This window comes from Seriola aureovittata, chromosome 12 (assembly GCF_021018895.1).
Source record: "Seriola aureovittata isolate HTS-2021-v1 ecotype China chromosome 12, ASM2101889v1, whole genome shotgun sequence".
Taxonomy (NCBI): Eukaryota; Metazoa; Chordata; class Actinopteri; order Carangiformes; family Carangidae; genus Seriola; species Seriola aureovittata.
The window spans coordinates 16,719,838-16,740,574 of record NC_079375.1 but is presented as its reverse complement, the minus strand read 5'-3'; the positions used below and the strand labels follow the sequence as shown (position 1 = coordinate 16,740,574).

At 37.4% G+C, this 20,737-nt stretch overlaps 1 protein-coding gene across 1 annotated transcript; it reads right to left on the bottom strand.

Moving 5' to 3' along the window:
• Positions 1–34: 34 nt before the first annotated feature.
• wdr47a (WD repeat domain 47a) lies at positions 35–20,160 on the bottom strand. The gene is made up of 17 exons (XM_056391693.1): positions 19,985–20,160; positions 18,212–18,381; positions 17,676–17,759; positions 17,405–17,489; positions 16,211–16,342; positions 15,885–16,061; positions 15,274–15,785; positions 14,994–15,111; positions 4,981–5,162; positions 3,914–4,159; positions 3,769–3,832; positions 3,110–3,267; positions 2,742–2,905; positions 2,473–2,643; positions 2,225–2,356; positions 1,830–2,048; positions 35–1,588 (listed from the first exon to the last, which is right to left on the bottom strand). Exons 2-17 carry the CDS (start codon positions 18,367–18,369, stop codon positions 1,446–1,448), a joined length of 2,745 nt encoding a protein of 914 aa, XP_056247668.1. The 5' UTR covers positions 18,370–18,381; positions 19,985–20,160; the 3' UTR covers positions 35–1,445.
• Positions 20,161–20,737: the final 577 nt, after the last annotated feature.

Genomic DNA, 20,737 nt, shown 5'->3' with positions numbered 1-20,737 from the left:
TTAAATGTAAACTCATCTCAACAACACAAACAGCTTGTGTAAAAGACACTTTATTTAACGTACCAGCAGTCTGACTTGAGTTAGCTTGAATTAATTTAAGTCACCTTTAAAAACAAGACTTAGAAAGGCTTAATACAAGAGCCACTAGCATTTCCAAAACATACTAACTGTACATACATAAACACAACTGAAATAAATACATCTATGTACGTATTAGTTTGGCCTCATTTGTTATACTATACATTAACATAAAAACTTAAATATGCATATTTGTAAGTAAATAATTGTTAAAAGACAAAAGTGCGCATGTAAAATACAAGAAAAGAATACAATGCATATGCCCCAAATACTGTTTCTAAATAAATATCAAAACACCCGTGCTTCCATTCAGATTTCGTTGTGCATATGGTTAGACCCTTTTTATGGGAAAAGACTGCCACCTACTGTTGTTATATTATTACAGCAGTAGACAAACCAAAGCTTTTAAACACTTAAAAATCCTAAATTGAATGCTAGGGTGCTCAACCAAAAATTACACTTTGTATTTCCCTTTGATGTCGACATAATAACGATCTTCCATTGCAAGCAAGCCATTGCAAGACACTGTAACTACTACAGCGCAAAAACACTGATTTCAAATTTAAAACAAATGCACAAGCTAATTTACACATTTTGAATTGGAGTAATGCAGTGGACACAGTAACATTAGACATCAGTACATCCCACAGGGAAGCAACAGCTGACTGATTGGCAGTTTGATGTCCACAGATTCAGCCTTCGGATAGGAAAAGCTCACTACTGACACACTGAAAAATTACATTTTACACCATAAATTCGACTCTTGTTTTCCCAAACAATATAGCAGCATTACACTAGCTGTAAGAAAATGATATGCAAAAGAAGGAATGTAGGATTCTTCAAAATAACTGACAAAATTTGATCCTGAAAAATGACCATATTATCTTTTTTTGTTTGTTTTTTTTACATTTTTGTTATGGAAACTGAGAACTGAAGGAAGGCACCATCATGAACAAAGCACTCTGTCCTGTCTAACCTCAACAACTGTAAGGAGTGAAGATGTACAATGACACCATGTGGATGAAGTGAGGAAAATGAATGATGCTGCTGTTTTACCCTCCTCAAGATGACAACAATCAGTGGGATAACTGCAATGTGAGAGATGTGAAGACAAAGGAGAACATGCAACATGTGTGCTTTTGATGCATCACAGGTTTGTATCCATTTGGTTTCCTACAGACAGAAGGGAAAGGCTCATTCACCTGTGTGTGCGTACGTGTGTGTGTGTGAGAGAGAGAGAGAGTGTGTGTGTTTTCAGGCTCTAAGTGTCAGGTGTGTTGAAAGGGTGTGACCGAGTTGATAGTGCTGGAGGAGCAGTGTTGTTTTAGGGGTGTAGGGGGGTGTATGTGCGTGCTTGTGTGTGTGTGTTATGGGTTGTGTGTCCAGAGTGTGACAGTGCGGTCAGCAGAGGATGAGAGGAAGGACAGGTCTTGTGTGTGCCATCGACACTGAATCACCTTGTCGCCGTGCTCTCCCACCACGGTCAGAGGCAACTGTTTGGTCAGGTCACCTAAAACACACAGGAAACACAGCTCAGACAGGCACATACAACATCATGACGGACAACTGCTAAAGCCAAAACCACATCTCACAAGTTTTGGTCCAGACTCTTTAGGTCAGGTGGTTACTAGGTGTTTGGTGTTTAAATTTTCTGGTTTAGCCATTCACAGATATACAAACCTCCTAATAATTACAGTAACACATTGAAGGAAACTAGTGGTGGATAATGGTTCACATTAAATGCAACATACCTTGGAGGTTGGTGACCATGACCTTTGTGTCATAGGAACCGGTGAGCAGGTAGTGTGCTCCAGGGGAAAACCTAACAGATCGGACATCGCTGCTGTGCGGCCGGTACACCTGAACGATGCGTCCTCCTCTAATGTCATACAGCATGCATGCACTGTCTTCCTGTCCTGTTGCTAAGAGACGGCCACTCGGATCGACTGCTACCGAGGCAACGGGACTGCCTGTAGAGTGGAAAAAAAAGGGGTGTAGCTGTAAAAATCAGCATATGATTCCAGTGGAAATCTTTCTGTGCTGACTTAGAGCACCGGCAGCCATTATGGAAGCAGAGCTACTTCTGGTCTCATACATTGCTCACAACTTCCAATTTCCATGCATGCAGGTGAAAAGAATGCCATACCTGAGCCGTGGAAAGCAGTTCCCACTACTCGGACACAGCTGGGCACCCTGAGGTCCCAGAAACGCACCGTCTTGTCTTGGGAGCCGGAGGCAATCATCCAGCCTCCCCATGTGTACAGAGACAGAATGTGACCTGGACAGCAACAGAAAAATCACACATTTCTCAGTGGCAGTTGTTCCATCTTTGACCCTGCACTTCATGTTTTGAGTTCAGAAGGACAGGGTAGAGGGATGAAGTGGTCCGTGTACCTGTGTGTCCACTGAGGGCGTGCAGACCCTGTCCCCTCTGACAGTCAGTGGTGTAGATGTTACAGTCTCCTGCTCCGGCGCTGATCAAGATGGCTCCTCCGCTCTCTGGACCCTCCATGAAGGCCAGGTCTCTGATGGTGCCATCATGCATGCTGAACTCCAGGTCTGGGCCTGGGACACAAAGACACACACAGACATAAAAAAAAAAATGAGGCTGCTGACACCAACAAACATGACTGTCATTGTGTATTCACGCAAAGCACGCTCACCTGTGGCGTTGCACGTCTCTGCACTAAAAGGTAAAACTTTGACATATTTGTCATTGGAGCCTGTGGCCAGCAGCTGCCCGCAGTGGCTCCAGGCCACACAGTAGATGGAGCCTTTGTGGTGTTTGTTTCTCTTAAAGCGGACAACTGGCTGCTTCGTTGGAGTGCTGCTTAGGAGAAGAGATTAAAAGACAGATAAGTAGTAGGAGAGAAGGTGAGAAAATGGTAGATATTTAAAAGGTAGTTGGTATTCTCTATGGTGTATGTTGACCTTGAAAGCAGAAAGTATTGGACTGCCAAATTAAGGTCATGGCTCTACAGGTACGGGACTTTGTACACTATCAATCAATTTTTGAAAGGAAGGGGGTTACCTTGTGTCCAGTGTTTCTGGATAAGCGCACACACGTAGTGTTTTGGAGTTGGATCCCACAGCGTACAGCGACCCAGACGGGTGGAAGGCAACAGCACGAATAGCCTGAGTATCTTCCAGACTGTGCACGGGCACAAACAGACCTTTCGGCTTGTCACTCTGGAAACACACCCACATATGAAAACACATTAACACACAGATTACATGTTATAAGCAGTATAATGTACTGTGATCTTCTCTGCCCTCTGACATCCGTCCTCTCGTGATGCCAATGTGACATCACTGCCATTCACATGAAACTGTTGTAATCTGCTTAGTCAAATTAGCATTACACTGTATCGTCCTAGGCTATGAGGAAAAAAGGAGGGAATGTGATGAACTTTAAAATCAGATCAGAGAAGCTCAGAGGAAGATGAGTAACAACTGTTCCTGCAGAATGCCAGAACCAAACAGTTAATGTGAGAGACAATAAATGACAAACTGAGTGTGAATAATAAAGACCGTGAACGAACAGAAGTCATTTCAGGTTCAGCAGGATGATTACACGCTTGTTGAGGTATGAATTATTTACAGCAGGTCTGACAGAACTGTGGGAACATTATTTTCAGTGCTGACTTCACTGTTGCTGTGTTAACATGCTTTATTTTTTTCCATCCCTACCTGTTTACTTCGGGATAAGGAGCCTGGAGAGTCACCTTCTTGACCTCCTGCCTGTTTCTGCCCACTGCCAGGAAACAGAAAACACAGTCATCATCTAATTCTTGATATGAAATAATGTCCATGCACAAAAAGAAAACACACCTACCTCTGAGAGACAACAGGGGACTCATTTGGTGGCGAGACTTCGCACCCCCCCACCGTGCGCTGTGGGGTACTGCTGAGCACTCCTCCCCCTTGGGTCCGGCTCTGCTCCGGGGTCACAGATGGGGGATTGTTATTGTCTTCAGAGGCGGGCGTGTTCCCATTGCCATTGCACTGCTGGGCCAAAGATTTCACCTCCTCCCCTAAATTCTCCATTCCCACGTTTAGCTCCTCCAGCTTCTGGATGGACCTGAGTAATTCAAACAAATACATGCGCATGTACATTCATGATCTCTGTCTCCATAAACACTCAGCCTTTGCCTCTCTTGTTCCAGAGGGCTTTCTTGTATTTAGTTTAGGAGGGAACCTTCATTACTTTGTATTTCACTTCTGGGTACAGGCTGTTAGAGCACTGAGTGAGTTGACAGCCTAGTTAAATCTAGTTAAAACTACAAAGAGCACAGAACAAAAGAAAACTGAAGTAATGATGTAATTATGCACAGCTATCCTTGTGAATAATGCAGAGGTTACAGAGACAAGGAGAGGTAGGGGAGAGGGAGGACTGGGAGGAACTCTCGGGGGACAAATCAAAGGGCCTTTGTCCTGCTGACACATGCAAAAAAAATAATTCTACGTCATTTTTCTCATGTTGTTGAAGCTGAATGCACTCTTGTGATTTGAAAGCATTTTAAAGTTACCAAGGTAGATGTTTCAGATTTTTTTGGCTACATCACATCCCATGTGATATGATGTAGCACATCCCATGTGATGTGATGTAGCCCATCACAGCAGATGGTGCAGCCTGTGTGGAGTGGAGGCAGGTTTTGGGGGAGGTGTGTGTCATGCCAGGGAAAGCCACATGGGACCCATCATTATCAAGGCCTTAACATGTCTACTTGTTCTTGTCTAGACAGCTGCTCCTTCTCAATATTAAAAGCCATTCAGTGATTAGCAAACTCGCTCACCAGAACTACTGTGACAATAAGTTTGCCATATGACTGTGTTATATACAGGACATGCACTTCCTGTCTGTCAGGCAGCATTTAAGACCTTTTCCCATCGTGTCTGTACCTGTTGAGGAACTTCTCTGTGAGGCTGTGCTGCATGTCGCTGGGCGGGGGTTCCTGCTGGACCCCTCCCTCCAGAAGCATCTGCTGGTACATCTGCCTCTGCTGCTGCTTTTGCTCCAGGTGCTGCTGCACACGAAGACGCTGGCGATAATACTCCTCATACTTCTCTGTGGAGTCACGAAGCTGAGGATTGAGCACAAAACCGCTGATCCGTGAAAAGAATACATGGACTCATTTTATTCCTAATTTTCTTTCTCTGCTGCACATAGGTCATTCATGAATAATAAATTAATCAACTGTTGCATTAATAGTAAATAAGACAGGTGAATCAACTTGTATAAGCGAATTAGATAAAACGCTTAAATGCAAAATTTTATCACCTGTACCACTCTAGTACAGTAGTGAGTATTCACTATTCAAAGTCAGCATTGTGAGCATTTGAACCCTGCTCCACCCCAGTCTTCTGTCAGTTCAGGTATTAGAGGAAGGGGGGTTAGACAGGGAGCTGAGGACAGGTCACTTCCCCTCTCTGTCCTCTGCTTCCTGTCCTGACAATCTGATGGGAGCGGATCTATTTCAGGGGAGGGGAGGGAGACTGGCAGTGTGCCAGTGCTGGAAAAAGGGACGAAGGGCAGAGAGGGAAAACAAGACAGAGAGGATAAGAGCGTGACAGTGAGATCATAGAGGCCCCAAAGTCTGCTTCTGTTTCTGGCCTTTTCATGTGTCTCCAGGGCAACAGGCACAGCAGAGCAAAGCACTAACTTCACACCGAGCTGCACAAGGAGCCCAGAATAGAAAGCGTGAGACAGACAGACACAGATACTGTATTAACAGCGTGTTTACAGGCAACAGGGGGGCAGTAATGACTCATTTTTGTGGTTAAGCTCCCAGTGTCTCAAGCCACGTGTCACCACTGACCTGTGCTCAAATCCACCTGGGTCTCGAGCAAAGGCGTAGGTTTGGTGTCAACACTGGTAGGGACGCAGCAACCCCACAACCCCTCCAAAACAAAGAGATTGGCTTTTAACCAAGTGGTTTATACATTCAGGAATACCCATACGGAAATGTAATATATGTACATGTGTTGAATTTCCATATATGAATATATGTACATTTGAAGTAAAATCATGAATGTATTTAAAATATAGCCTATGGTGAAAAAATAGCATGTGAAACCTGTTAGAAATCAGAACAATATCATATATTGTTGTGTTGTATTGTATTGACATATATGAATAGCTAATAGAAACATGTATTTTTGTATGTCTGTTTATATTGGACATGTGTTAGATAGATATCGTCCATCCCAAGGCCTGCTATATATGTAAATATAAAAGATGACATATAGACGTAGATGTAGATGTAGATGTATGTTTAAATTTCATACAAAATGTTGTTTAAATGTTGTTTAATAAAGTTGCATTTTAATATGAGTATTTCATGTATGTTATAAACTTATATCTTCATATATACAGAGGATATATATATGTCATAATAATATATCCCCTTATAGGTGACACGTGGTAACACAACTCTAGATATAGGGACATATATGTCACATATGTGTCGGAAGTTATAGTAAGTATACTAAGGCATAAAAAAGTCATGGTATAGTGAGGCATAAAATGTAATAAAAATGTCATTGTATAGTAAGGCACAAAAATGTAAAAAAAAAAAGGCATAGTATAGTAAGGCATAAAAAGTCATAAAAATGTCATAGTATAGTAAGGCATAAAATGTCAAAAAACGTCATAGTACAGTGAGGCATAAAAAGTCATAAAAATGTAAGGCATAAAAATGTCAAAAAAAGTCATAGTACAGTGAGGCATAAAAAGTCATAAAAACGTCATAGTATAGTAAGGCATAAAATGTCATAAAAACGTATACTATAGTAAGGCATAAAAATGTCAAAAAACGTCATAGTACAGTGAGGCATAAAAAGTCATAAAAACGTCATAGTATAGTAAGGCATAAAAATGTCAAAAAAAGTCATAATACGGTGAGGCATAAAAAGTCATAAAAACGTCATAGTATAGTAAGGCATAAAAATGTCAAAAAAAGTCATAGTATAATTAGGCACAAAAACGTCAAAAAACGTCATAGTATAGTAAGGCATAAAATGTCATAAAAACGTATACTATAATAAGGCACAAAAACATCAAAAAACGTCATAGTATAGTAAGGCATAAAAAGTCATAAAAACGTCATAGTATAGTAAGGCATAAAAATGTAAAAAAAAAAAGTCATAGTAGAGTAAGGCATAAAAAGTCATAAAAATGTCATAGTATAGTAAGGCATAATATGTCATAAAAATGTCATAGTATAGTAAGGCATAAAAATGTCAAAAAAAAGTCATAGTACAGTGAGGCATAAAAAGTCATAAAAATGTAAGGCATAAAAATGTCAAAAAAAGTCATAGTACAGTGAGGCATAAAAAGTCATAAAAACGTCATAGTATAGTAAGGCATAAAATGTCATAAAAACGTATACTATAGTAAGGCATAAAAACGTGAAAAAAAGTCATAGTATAGTAAGGCATAAAATGTCATAAAAACGTCATAGTATAGTAAGGCATAAAAAGACATAAAAACGTCATAGTATAGTAAGGCATAAAAATGTCAAAAAAAGTCATAGTATAGAAAGGCATAAAATGTCATAAAAACGTCATAGTATAGTAAGGCATAAAAAGTCATAAAAATGTCATAGTATAGTGAGGCATAAAATGTAAAAAAACGTCATAGTACAGTGAGGCATAAAAAGTCATAAAAACGTCATAGTATAGTAAGGCATAAAAACGTCAAAAAAAGTCATAGTATAGTAAGGCATAAAATGTCATAAAAACGTCATAGTATAGTAAGGCATAAAATGTCATAGTATAGTAAGGCATAAAAACGTGAAAAAAAGTCATAGTATAGTAAGGCATAAAAACGTGAAAAAAAGTCATAGTATAGTAAGGCATAAAAACGTGAAAAAAAGTCATAGTACAGTGAGGCATAAAAAGTCATAAAAACGTCATAGTATAGTAAGGCATAAAATGTCATAAAAACGTCATAGTATATTAAGGCATAAAATGTCATAGTATAGTAAAGCATAAAAACGTGAAAAAAAGTCATAGTATAGTAAGGCATAAAATGTCATAAAAATGTCATAGTATAGTAAGGCATAAAAATGTCAAAAAAAGTCATAGTACAGTGAGGCATAAAAAGTCATAAAAATGTCATAGTATAGTAAGGCATAAAATGTCATAAAAACGTATACTATAGTAAGGCATAAAAACGTGAAAAAAAGTCATAGTATAGTAAGGCATAAAATGTCATAAAAACGTCATAGTATAGTAAGGCATAAAAAGTCATAAAAACGTCATAGTATAGTAAGGCATAAAATGTCATAAAAAGTCATAGTATAGTAAGGCATAAAATGTCATAAAAATGTCATAGTATAGTAAGGCATAAAATGTCATAAAAATGTCATAGTATAGTGAGGCATAAAATGTCAAAAAACGTCATAGTACAGTGAGGCATAAAAAGTCATAAAAACGTCATAGTATAGTAAGGCATAAAAATGTCAAAAAAAGTCATAGTATAATTAGGCACAAAAACGTCAAAAAACGTCATAGTATAGTAAGGCATAAAATGTCATAAAAACGTATACTATAATAAGGCACAAAAACATCAAAAAACGTCATAGTATAGTAAGGCATAAAAAGTCATAAAAACGTCATAGTATAGTAAGGCATAAAAATGTAAAAAAAAAAAGTCATAGTAGAGTAAGGCATAAAAAGTCATAAAAATGTCATAGTATAGTAAGGCATAATATGTCATAAAAATGTCATAGTATAGTAAGGCATAAAAATGTCAAAAAAAAGTCATAGTACAGTGAGGCATAAAAAGTCATAAAAATGTAAGGCATAAAAATGTCAAAAAAAGTCATAGTACAGTGAGGCATAAAAAGTCATAAAAACGTCATAGTATAGTAAGGCATAAAATGTCATAAAAACGTATACTATAGTAAGGCATAAAAACGTGAAAAAAGTCATAGTATAGTAAGGCATAAAAATGTCAAAAAAAGTCATAGTATAGTAAGGCATAAAATGTCATAAAAACGTCATAGTATAGTAAGGCATAAAATGTCATAGTATAGTAAGGCATAAAAACGTGAAAAAAAGTCATAGTATAGTAAGGCATAAAAACGTGAAAAAAAGTCATAGTATAGTAAGGCATAAAAATGTGAAAAAAAGTCATAGTACAGTGAGGCATAAAAAGTCATAAAAACGTCATAGTATAGTAAGGCATAAAATGTCATAAAAACGTCATAGTATAGTAAGGCATAAAATGTCATAGTATAGTAAAGCATAAAAACGTGAAAAAAAGTCATAGTATAGTAAGGCATAAAATGTCATAAAAATGTCATAGTATAGTAAGGCATAAAAATGTCAAAAAAAGTCATAGTACAGTGAGGCATAAAAAGTCATAAAAATGTCATAGTATAGTAAGGCATAAAATGTCATAAAAACGTATACTATAATAAGGCATAAAAACGTGAAAAAAAGTCATAGTATAGTAAGGCATAAAAAGTCATAAAAACGTCATAGTATAGTAAGGCATAAAATGTCATAAAAATGTCATAGTATAGTAAGGCATAAAATGTCATAAAAATGTCATAGTATAGTAAGGCATAAAATGTCATAGTATAGTAAAGCATAAAAACGTGAAAAAAAGTCATAGTATAGTAAGGCATAAAATGTCATAAAAATGTCATAAAAACGTATACTATAGTAAGGCATAAAATGTCAAAAAAAGTCATAGTACAGTGAGGCATAAAAAGTCATAAAAATGTCATAGTATAGTAAGGCATAAAATGTCATAAAAACGTATACTATAATAAGGCATAAAAACGTGAAAAAAAGTCATAGTATAGTAAGGCATAAAAAGTCATAAAAACGTCATAGTATAGTAAGGCATAAAATGTCATAAAAAAGTCATAAAAACGTCATAGTATAGTAAGGCATAAAATGTCATAAAAATGTCATAGTATAGTGAGGCATAAAATGTCAAAAAACGTCATAGTACAGTGAGGCATAAAAAGTCATAAAAATGTCATAGTATAGTAAGGCATAAAATGTCATAAAAACGTATACTATAATAAGGCATAAAAACGTGAAAAAAAGTCATAGTATAGTAAGGCATAAAAAGTCATAAAAACGTCATAGTATAGTAAGGCATAAAAACGTCAAAAAGAGTCATAGTATAGTAAGGCATAAAATGTCATAAAAACGTCATAGTATAGTAAGGCATAAAATGTCATAGTATAGTAAGGCATAAAAACGTGAAAAAAAGTCATAGTATAGTAAGGCATAAAAACGTGAAAAAAAGTCATAGTACAGTGAGGCATAAAAAGTCATAAAAACGTCATAGTATAGTAAGGCATAAAATGTCATAAAAACGTCATAGTATATTAAGGCATAAAATGTCATAGTATAGTAAAGCATAAAAACGTGAAAAAAAGTCATAGTATAGTAAGGCATAAAATGTCATAAAAATGTCATATTATAGTAAGGCATAAAAATGTCAAAAAAAGTCATAGTACAGTGAGGCATAAAAAGTCATAAAAATGTCATAGTATAGTAAGGCATAAAATGTCATAAAAACGTATACTATAATAAGGCATAAAAACGTGAAAAAAAGTCATAGTATAGTAAGGCATAAAAAGTCATAAAAACGTCATAGTATAGTAAGGCATAAAATGTCATAAAAATGTCATAGTATAGTAAGGCATAAAATGTCATAAAAATGTCATAGTATAGTGAGGCATAAAATGTCAAAAAACGTCATAGTACAGTGAGGCATAAAAAGTCATAAAAACGTCATAGTATAGTAAGGCATAAAAACGTCAAAAAGAGTCATAGTATAGTAAGGCATAAAATGTCATAAAAACGTCATAGTATAGTAAGGCATAAAATGTCATAGTATAGTAAGGCATAAAAACGTGAAAAAAAGTCATAGTATAGTAAGGCATAAAAACGTGAAAAAAAGTCATAGTATAGTAAGGCATAAAAACGTGAAAAAAAGTCATAGTACAGTGAGGCATAAAAAGTCATAAAAACGTCATAGTATAGTAAGGCATAAAATGTCATAAAAACGTCATAGTATATTAAGGCATAAAATGTCATAGTATAGTAAAGCATAAAAACGTGAAAAAAAGTCATAGTATGGTATGGCATAAAATGTAATAAAAATGTCATAGTATAGTAAGGCATAAAAATGTCAAAAAAAGTCATAGTACAGTGAGGCATAAAAAGTCATAAAAATGTCAAAGTATAGTAAGGCATAAAATGTCATAAAAACGTATACTATAATAAGGCATAAAAACGTGAAAAAAACTTCATAGTATAGTAAGGCATAAAAAGTCATAAAAACGTCATAGTATAGTAAGGCATAAAATGTCATAAAAATGTCATAGTATAGTAAGGCATAAAATGTCAAAAAACGTCATAGTACAGTGAGGCATAAAAAGTCATAAAAATGTCATAGTATAGTAAGGCATAAAAATGTGAAAAAAAGTCATAGAATAGTAAGACAAAAAAAGTCATAAAAAAATGTCAAAAAACGTCAGTACAGTGAGGCATAAAAAGTCATAAAATGTCATAGTATAGTACGGCATAAAAATGTGAAAAAAAGTCATAGAATAGTAAGACAAAAAAAGTCATTAAAAAAAAATGTCAAAAAACGTCAGTACAGTGAGGCATAAAAAGTCATAAAATGTCATAGTATAGTAAGGCATGAAAATGTCAAAAAAAGTCATAGTATAGTAAGGCATAAAAATGTCAAAAAAAGTCATAGTATAATTAGGCACAAAAACGTCAAAAAACGTCATAGTATAGTAAGGCATAAAATGTCATAAAAACGTATACTATAATAAGGCACAAAAACATCAAAAAACGTCATAGTATAGTAAGGCATAAAAAGTCATAAAAACGTCATAGTATAGTAAGGCATAAAAATGTAAAAAAAAAAAGTCATAGTAGAGTAAGGCATAAAAAGTCATAAAAATGTCATAGTATAGTAAGGCATAATATGTCATAAAAATGTCATAGTATAGTAAGGCATAAAAATGTCAAAAAAAAGTCATAGTACAGTGAGGCATAAAAAGTCATAAAAATGTAAGGCATAAAAATGTCAAAAAAAGTCATAGTACAGTGAGGCATAAAAAGTCATAAAAACGTCATAGTATAGTAAGGCATAAAATGTCATAAAAACGTATACTATAGTAAGGCATAAAATGTCATAAAAACGTCATAGTATGATTAGACACAAAAACGTCAAAAAACGTCACAGTATAGTAAGGCATAAAATGTCATAAAAACGTATACTATAATAAGGCATAAAAACGTGAAAAAAAGTCATAGTATAGTAAGGCATAAAAAGTCATAAAAACGTCATAGTATAGTAAGGCATAAAATGTCATAAAAACGTCATAGTATAGTAAGGCATAAAATGTCATAAAAATGTCATAGTATAGTAAGTCATAAAAACGTGAAAAAAAGTCATAGTATAGTAAGGCATAAAAACGTGAAAAAAAGTCATAGTATAGTAAGGCATAAAATGTCATAAAAACGTATACTATAATAAGGCACAAAAACGTCAAAAAACGTCATAGTATAGTAAGGCATAAAAACGTGAAAAAAAGTCATAGTATAGTAAGGCATAAAAAGTCATAAAAACGTCATAGTATAGTAAGGCACAAAAATGTCAAAAAACGTCATAGTATAGTAAGGCATAAAATGTCATAAAAACGTCATAGTATAATTAGGCACAAAAACGTCAAAAAACCTCATAGTATAGTAAGGCATAAAATGTCATAAAAACGTATACTATAATAAGGCACAAAAACGTCATAGTATAGTAAGGCATAAAAACGTGAAAAAAAGTCATAGTATAGTAATGCATAAAAAGTCATAAAAATGTCATAGTATAGTAAGGCATAAAATGTTAAAAAAAACGTTATAGTATAGTAAGGCATGAAATGTCAAAAAAAGTCATAGTATAGTAAGGCATAAAAAGTCATAAAAACGTCATAGTATAGTAAGGCATAAAATGTCATAAAAACGTCATAGTATAGTAAGGCATAAAATGTCATAAAAACGTCATAAAAACGTCATAGTATAGTAAGGCATAAAATGTCATAAAAACGTCATAGTATAGTAAGGCATAAAAATGTCAAAAAAAGTCATAGTACAGTGAGGCATAAAAAGTCATAAAAACATCATAGTATAATTAGGCACAAAAATGTCAAAAAACGTCATAGTACAGTGAGGCATAAAAAGTCATAAAAACATCATAGTATAGTAAGGCATAAAAATGTCAAAAAATGTCATAGTATAGTAAGGCATAAAATGTCATAAAAACGTCATAGTATAGTAAGGCATAAAATTTCATAAAAATGTCATAGTATAGTAAGTCATAAAAACGTGAAAAAAAGTCATAGTATAGTAAGGCATAAAAAGTCATAAAAACGTCATAGTATAGTAAGGCATAAAAATGTCAAAAAATGTCATAGTATAGTAAGGCATAAAAGTGTCAAAAAAAGTCATAGTATAGTAAGGCATAAAATGTCATAAAAACGTCATAGTATAATTAGGCACAAAAACGTCAAAAAACCTCATAGTATAGTAAGGCATAAAATGTCATAAAAACGTATACTATAATAAGGCACAAAAATGTCAAAAAACGTCATAGTATAGTAAGGCATAAAAACGTGAAAAAAAGTCATAGTATAGTAAGGCATAAAAAGTCATAAAAACGTCATAGTATAGTAAGGCATAAAAACGTGAAAAAAAGTCATAGTATAGTAAGGCATAAAAAGTCATAAAAACGTCGTAGTATAGTAAGGCATAAAAATGTCAAAAAAAGTCATAGTATAGTAAGGCATAAAATGTTTTAAAAAACGTCATAGTATAGTAAGACATAAAATGTCAAAAAAATGTCATAGCATAGTAAGGCATAAAATGTCATAAAAACGTCATAGCATAGTAAAGCAAAATAGCGTCATAGTATAGTAAGGCAAAAAAAGACATAAAAAGTCATAATATAGTGAGGCATAAAAACATCATAGTATAGTATTGCATAAAAAGCCAAAAACGTCATGACAAAAAAAAGTCATAAAATCATAGTAATATATGGCATAAAATGTCATAAAAAAGTCATAATATAGTTAGGCATAACATTTTTTTTTTTGTTTTATGGGATTTTTCGACAGAAATTCAACTCATACTTTGACATATCTACCATTTTATGTTTACTCCTGCCAGCAACCTGACTGCTAGCAGCTAGAAGCTAGCAGACAGAAGCCAGAATTAGCTTGCTAGTTAATGCTAGCTAACATGGTTAATAAAATCAGTTGACATTTTTCTGTTGACCTTGGGTACTACTGCAATGATCTCACATGACGTGAGTGTTGAAATAGCCCCAGCCCCTTTCAGTCAATCAAATGCTAGCATACCTAAATCGGTTGTGAGGTCGTAGCCTCTTGGAGGGCGCGTTGTAATGTTCTAATATGACTTTACTCCAAACATAGTGCGAATAAGTAGTGATCCTATATGTATCCTGTCTATGTGTTACATATACAAAAGCCCATTTCTCACATGCATTTAAGGTACTCATGAAGTGGTTGGAAAAGATTAAGTCATACTAACACTACAACACGTCAAGACTTCCCACAGAAAGTAAAAATCTCCCATCCAAAGATAATCATAGAGCTATGATGGACTGAGACAGCCAATACATTACTCTGAGTAGCCATGTCAGCCTTGACAGTGATGAGGCTGCAACTGTAGGAGGAGGATGACTCAGACACATAGTACTAAAAAGTTAGTCAGATATGCCCTATGTTTAGACTTTCACTGTCGGCAACACCCATCAAGAAAAAAAAAAACATAATTAAACACAGGACTTGTTCAGTAGTGTGTGACATGCAACAGGTCTAACAAGTTAAAAAGCAAAGGTCAATGATGTTTACCTCATTCCTGTCACCAGAGCCAGCTGATGGTGCGTCCTCGCCCGGAGCGGAAGCAGGACGCAGATTCTGAGCTCCAGCTGAACTCATCATCTTATCCACAGGTGTTTCTGTCCTCGACCTTCACAGAGAAAACACACCCAACAGCAACAGATTATTTAAGACATGTTACAAGGTGTTGAATAAAGTCTGTGTGTCAGAACATTGACAGGGCTTGTTCCAATTGTAACTCTACACAAAGAGTTTGACAGAAACGGGTTTAACTGTAGATCTGATCCCTTACGTTTCAGGGGATTCCTCAAAGATGCTGTGGCAGTCGGAGCTCTCCATCATGAGACTCCTGCTGAGGCTCTGGCCTCCTGCTCCGGGATAGTGGAAGTTGGCAAACGAGTGGGACATGGGAGAGACCCCTTTACCCGGCACTATTTCCCCGCCGCTTGCTCTCTTATCCTGGCCAGACAGCCCATAGGACAAGCCGTCCAATGCTGGGTTCAAGGAACGCGACATATAGGTGTCGGCAGACTGGGGGCGGCGGAGGGGGGAGGAAGGGTAGGGAGACAGTTTGCTGATGAGCGGGGTGAGGAGGTCAGCATAGCCAGTTTTAGCAGGTTTCACCAAGCGGTCCACGTGGATGTTGAGTTGCTTCTGTTCGAAGGCGCAGGAGAAGACGCTGTGGGAGAGGTTCTGCATCCAGGAGAGCATTGACAGGTCCAGGTCGTCACAGCCATTACCGCACAGCATGTCAACACCCAGGAGGACCTCACTCTCTGTGATCTCTTCACCCGTCGCCTTGCTCTGCATCGAACAACAGCAACTTAACCACCAACACACTGCTTCAGAGGTACAAAGAACTTTTAAAAATCTGTATTTATGTTTAGTTTTAGTTGTTCAAACCTGGCAGAACTCCACACAGCACTCATAGAGGACTCCCTTGAGAAGCAGCTGGAAGAGGCGATCCCTGCTGGCTTTGAACCCAGCCTCACTCAGCTTCCTGTCTGCTGGGATGAACTCCGCCACCATGGTGCACGCCTCCTCAAAACACTGCACCCTGGCTGTGCTCGGGTTCCAATCCTGAGGGACCCCAAGCACAGACATCAAGATACACTCCAAACACAGGGAGGCAACATCATCAACAAAAAATGTTACTGTTAGAGGAGTGAAGTCGTTAAGAAAGGTGCACAGGGGGAGTCACAGCACATCTACTACAGCTAAATTCTTGCCTTGAACTCAGCATGGTTTGTGAGGCGTGGCAGAGTGAGGAGCAAACACAGTTTGCTGTAGTCATCTTTAGAGGGACAGAACTCCTCCAGGGCATGGAGACACTTGACTGCTTCCTGCATGGTGAACTCCAACTGAAAAACATGAAATACATCTCAGATGAAAAATTCCCCTCTGAACAGTAGAGTTAGAAAAACAATATACTTTTTGAAAGAGCTTTATCTCTGGCAGCACATTGGAGGCACAGATGACTTTTAAATGTTTCATGTGAGGCTGAAAAAACAAAAAAACAGATTCACAGCGAACATACACAAGAGATCAGAAAATCTTCACTTCAACTATTTGTCCTAAAATCTCATCCTGAACCATCCTGACAAGTCATTGCCAACACACAATCAAGGCCATATCACAACAACCAATACACAGCCCTAAGCACACTATTGCCAGTCAGCACATGCGCTGATACAATGCCCACAGATGCCCAAAGAAGTCTGATCCAATCCTGTTAATAGGACACGATAGCTCTGGCACAATGTCACAAACGGCATCCACAGCTACGCCATGTGACACCAAGCCCACAGCTAGCCTAATTTAAGAATATGAGTGGAGAAGACAGAATGAGTGTCTCAGCATGTGTGATTATATGAAATCGTGTGTGCCATATCTATTTATTTGGCAGGCTAATTATTACCAATTAGGATTTAAAAAGTATTAGATTTGATTACGAGCTGTCTCTGTTTTCTGTTTTAAGAGTTTATGATTGGCAGAATCGAGGTGTTCTCCAAGACATCACATGTGAACAGATCTATTCTCCAAAATGGCTTATTCTCAGAAACATAAACAGCTTAATCCAGATAAGTCCTTGACCACAGTGTGGCCACTGTAGAGCATACACACACACACAAAGCCTGCCTTTTCTTCTCTTTGTTAACAAGTCATCAGGTTTGTTAAGATTACTTGTTCAAACGACACGTATTAAAAAATGTTGTTTGCTTCTCTTCTTGTCTCTGAGATTCAGCCTTTTTGTTTTTTTTACTGAAATAACAATCAGTGACAGTCAGTGGGAAGACAAAGCAGCGATGTTACAAAATCTATTCAACAGGATGGAGATTCAAGGCTTAGGAGGTTTCGGGGCTGAGATAATATAAAACATACTGACAATCTATGAATTCACCAAATTTAGCGTTTTGACTTACGTGCTGTGGCTCATCTTCTGCAGACATGGCGTTATTCACACACAGAGCCTCCAGAAACTTCTGCTTCAGGATGATGTAACGAAACCTGAGTACAACATACAGCGGCTTAAAACACAAGCAGTTTGAGTTGTGTTCATGTTGTTTGTTTGTAACTTGGAAATTATGATGCACATGGGGTCGAGTGACTTTGAGCCAAACAACTAATTAATGTAATAAATAAAAGTACGAGGGAACTAGAACACACCGGCAGTGATTCAGCCAGTGAACTCACCTTTTTCTGTCAAACTTGTCCATGCACTCCAAAGGCTGAATGAACTGCAAGACCTCATCCCACTGCCCATCAAGCACCAGTTGCCTGAAACAGAAACGGTGCCTTTTAATCCACACCTGGAACTGAGTCCTCGTATTTAAATGTCCAACAAATGAACAAATTTAAATGATGTTTTAATTGAAACACACTGGAAGGTCTCTGAATCCCTAATTGCTGTGATATATTCTTGACAAAGGCGAGACAGCCTGTTAGCAGACACTTCACACTAGAAGGTGAAATAATGTATTTAATACTCAGGCTGAGTAGAACTGCAGATGACACACTGCTGGCTGACTTACAAGGGAGCACTCACATCTAATGCACGGGTGCAGTGTTACACTATCTACAATGCAGAGGACACTATCAGAGACACTAAACTTGAGACTGGAATAGCTACCCGTTATTCCTGTGCCAGAGCACGCAGCTTTTTGGAGCTGCAACCTGACACGACCATAGCATGACTTTATGATGTGATTGTTGCTGTTGAGTTCAACTACCTGAGAAAGAGCATGTCGTCCGAGTAGAGCCCATTGATGACTCCACTCTCCTTTTCCAGAGCCAGCATGCTAATGTGTAGTTTCCTGGAGTTTAGAAAGTCCAGGATCACCTTGATGATCTCTACCTCCTTCACATTTATCGTTTCTTCCGCTGTCATGGTGACGACGGACTGACACCGAAGAGAGTTTTTCAGCAACACACAAAAGGAAAAAAACAGCAATCAGAACAGTAGTTTTTTTTTCTGAAACTCGGGTCCAGAATGAGAAAAGAGGGGTGGAAAGTAGGGCAATTATTCAATATTACTGTTACTGACTTTAGCAGAATCATATGATATTTTCTTATCATGTTATCCTTCAGCAATTATTTGTTGTCTGAATTCATTAATCTGACAAAAAAAAAAAAAAAAAAACTGAATATGAAGGTCTTATGTGTAACACACACACAGTGAGGCGCAGTTCATTGCTTTGAATATCAGATCGATTCTCTTCACATGCAAAATCATACATGTCATTATCAGACAATGTCATTATTGTTACTGGGATAATGAAACCATATCACCCTGCCCTTAAGACAATTTGCTCTTGAGGACATGCAGATGCTTGAGTGGAGCTGGTCAGCAGCAGTGACTGGAGGACTGTGGTTTGACTGGACACCTCCAATGCATGTGATGAACTGCATATATCTGAAATAAGTAGTGCCTCATTTTGTTTGCAGGGTACACAACAACAAGAGGCCTCATACAGATTTTAATTTTAGTCCACAGGCTGATCAACCTTCAGCCAACATGCAGATGATACTCATGCCAACATCTCCTCCAACATTGCTTCACCTGCTCTGTAAAATTCAAGCAGTGCAGATTGATGATTTGCATATTCATACTATCTTTAGGATCCATCAATTCAAATACATTTGTGGTGTTATGCAAATGTGAGAGCCAAAGATTCTGCTCTCTTTAATGCTCTCCAGTATTTCAGTGAAACATTATCCAACAACATACAGCTGCTTATTTCTATTATGCTAGGAGTCCAGTTTTACCTGGTCAGATGATCAGGCTATAGTGAGGGCACAGTCTGCAGTATGTTAGTTTTTAATCATCACATTCAACCTAAGTTTCTAATGTTGTGATTACGCCAAAATGTTATGACACCACAGACCAAACAGATATGATTTTACAGAGGCTAAGTCAACAGAGTCAGCAAAAGTAGCAACTACAGTATCTAACTTAGCTTGAAAGGATGCACACTCCTCTCCACATGTTGTGTTCACAGAGGAGAGAATAGTCTTTTATATTACTGTCATGACTGTAAGTAGCCTCCAATGTATTTGCGGTTATCTATCTGAATAGCGAGCTTCAACAATTGCACATCATCAGACACAAAACTAACAATAAAGCGATTTTACCGAGCTCACAAATAACCCAAGGCAAGCACACAAGCACTGCAGTCCCGCTAAGCTAGCATGAGAGATGGTTAGCTAATAACACTGGCACTGAGCCACAAGTCAAATAGTATAAGAAGCTTAGTCTACTTGTTAGCTTTACATAGCTAGTGAATTTAGCGACCGGATTACAGCAAAACCAACAAACAGCTAGTTACCGTTGGAGCTCATACAAAGCTGACTAATTTAACGGGCGGTTGGAAGGGGAAGCTGACAGCTAGCCAGGCCGAGGGGAGAGAGGCATCATCCGCTAGTTAGCCGGACGGGCGGGGTGCGTGCTGACAGCCTCCCCACCAACAACACAAATCTGCCTCTGTGCTGCGATTAATACTCACCTGTTTCTAAAAATACATGGGATGAAAAACGCTGTCCCCCTGGGTGGTTCCGTGCTGTTGACAGACGCTGTCACGACGGTATTGTCAGTGTTGTTTGTCTTGCCTGACTGTCCCTCCTCCTCCTCCTTGTCTGACTGTGTCCCCTCCTTGCTGGATCTTACTGCGCCGCTACGCTGCGGTGCTGCTGCCCTGCCCTGCCTGCTGCCTTCCTGCCGCCTGCAGGAGCACCGCCTCCATCCATCTTCCACACACATGAGACTCCACATCGTCACATATTGTGGCAGAGATAATAGGATGTTATTGATTATGGCAAATACCAGAGTATTAAGATATATTAAATGCAAGCCAAAAGACAGAGTCGTGCAAATGTGCTGAAATGGGGGTCCCTTTTATCTTAGTTGCAAAAGTGTCCTTTTCAATTCGCAACTTTTAATGTCCTCACTCACTGCCTGTCATGGATGGATTACTCAAAGGGCCAACCAGCACAGCTCCAGGAGCCCAAGGAGTCAGGGAGCCCGTGTCTTCACCTGCAAAATATTCCAGAAAAAGACACAAAAGGACCGATATAGATGCAACATGACCCTAAGAAACGGAGAAGCACAAAGAGAAGCAAAACAGCACAAAACAACCAGAGATAGACACAAAATGTGTTGTTTGTGGTCATTTTGTGTCTCTTTCACTCTCAGTGTCTTGCGCCTTTGTTGGACTGACAACAATTGAATTTTTTTTCTTGTTTAGTCTTGGAACAAATGC

Coding starts and splice junctions, on each gene's coding strand:
- wdr47a (XM_056391693.1), bottom strand. CDS start 18,369: ATGACAGCGGAAGAAACGATAAATGTGAAGGAGGTAGAGATCATCAAG. Junction 17,760..18,211: donor GACGACATGCTCTTTCTCAG/GTAGTTGAACTC, acceptor TTTCTGTTTCAG/GCAACTGGTGCTTGATGGGC. Junction 2,357..2,472: donor CGCCCTCAGTGGACACACAG/GTACACGGACCA, acceptor GTTGCTGTCCAG/GTCACATTCTGTCTCTGTAC.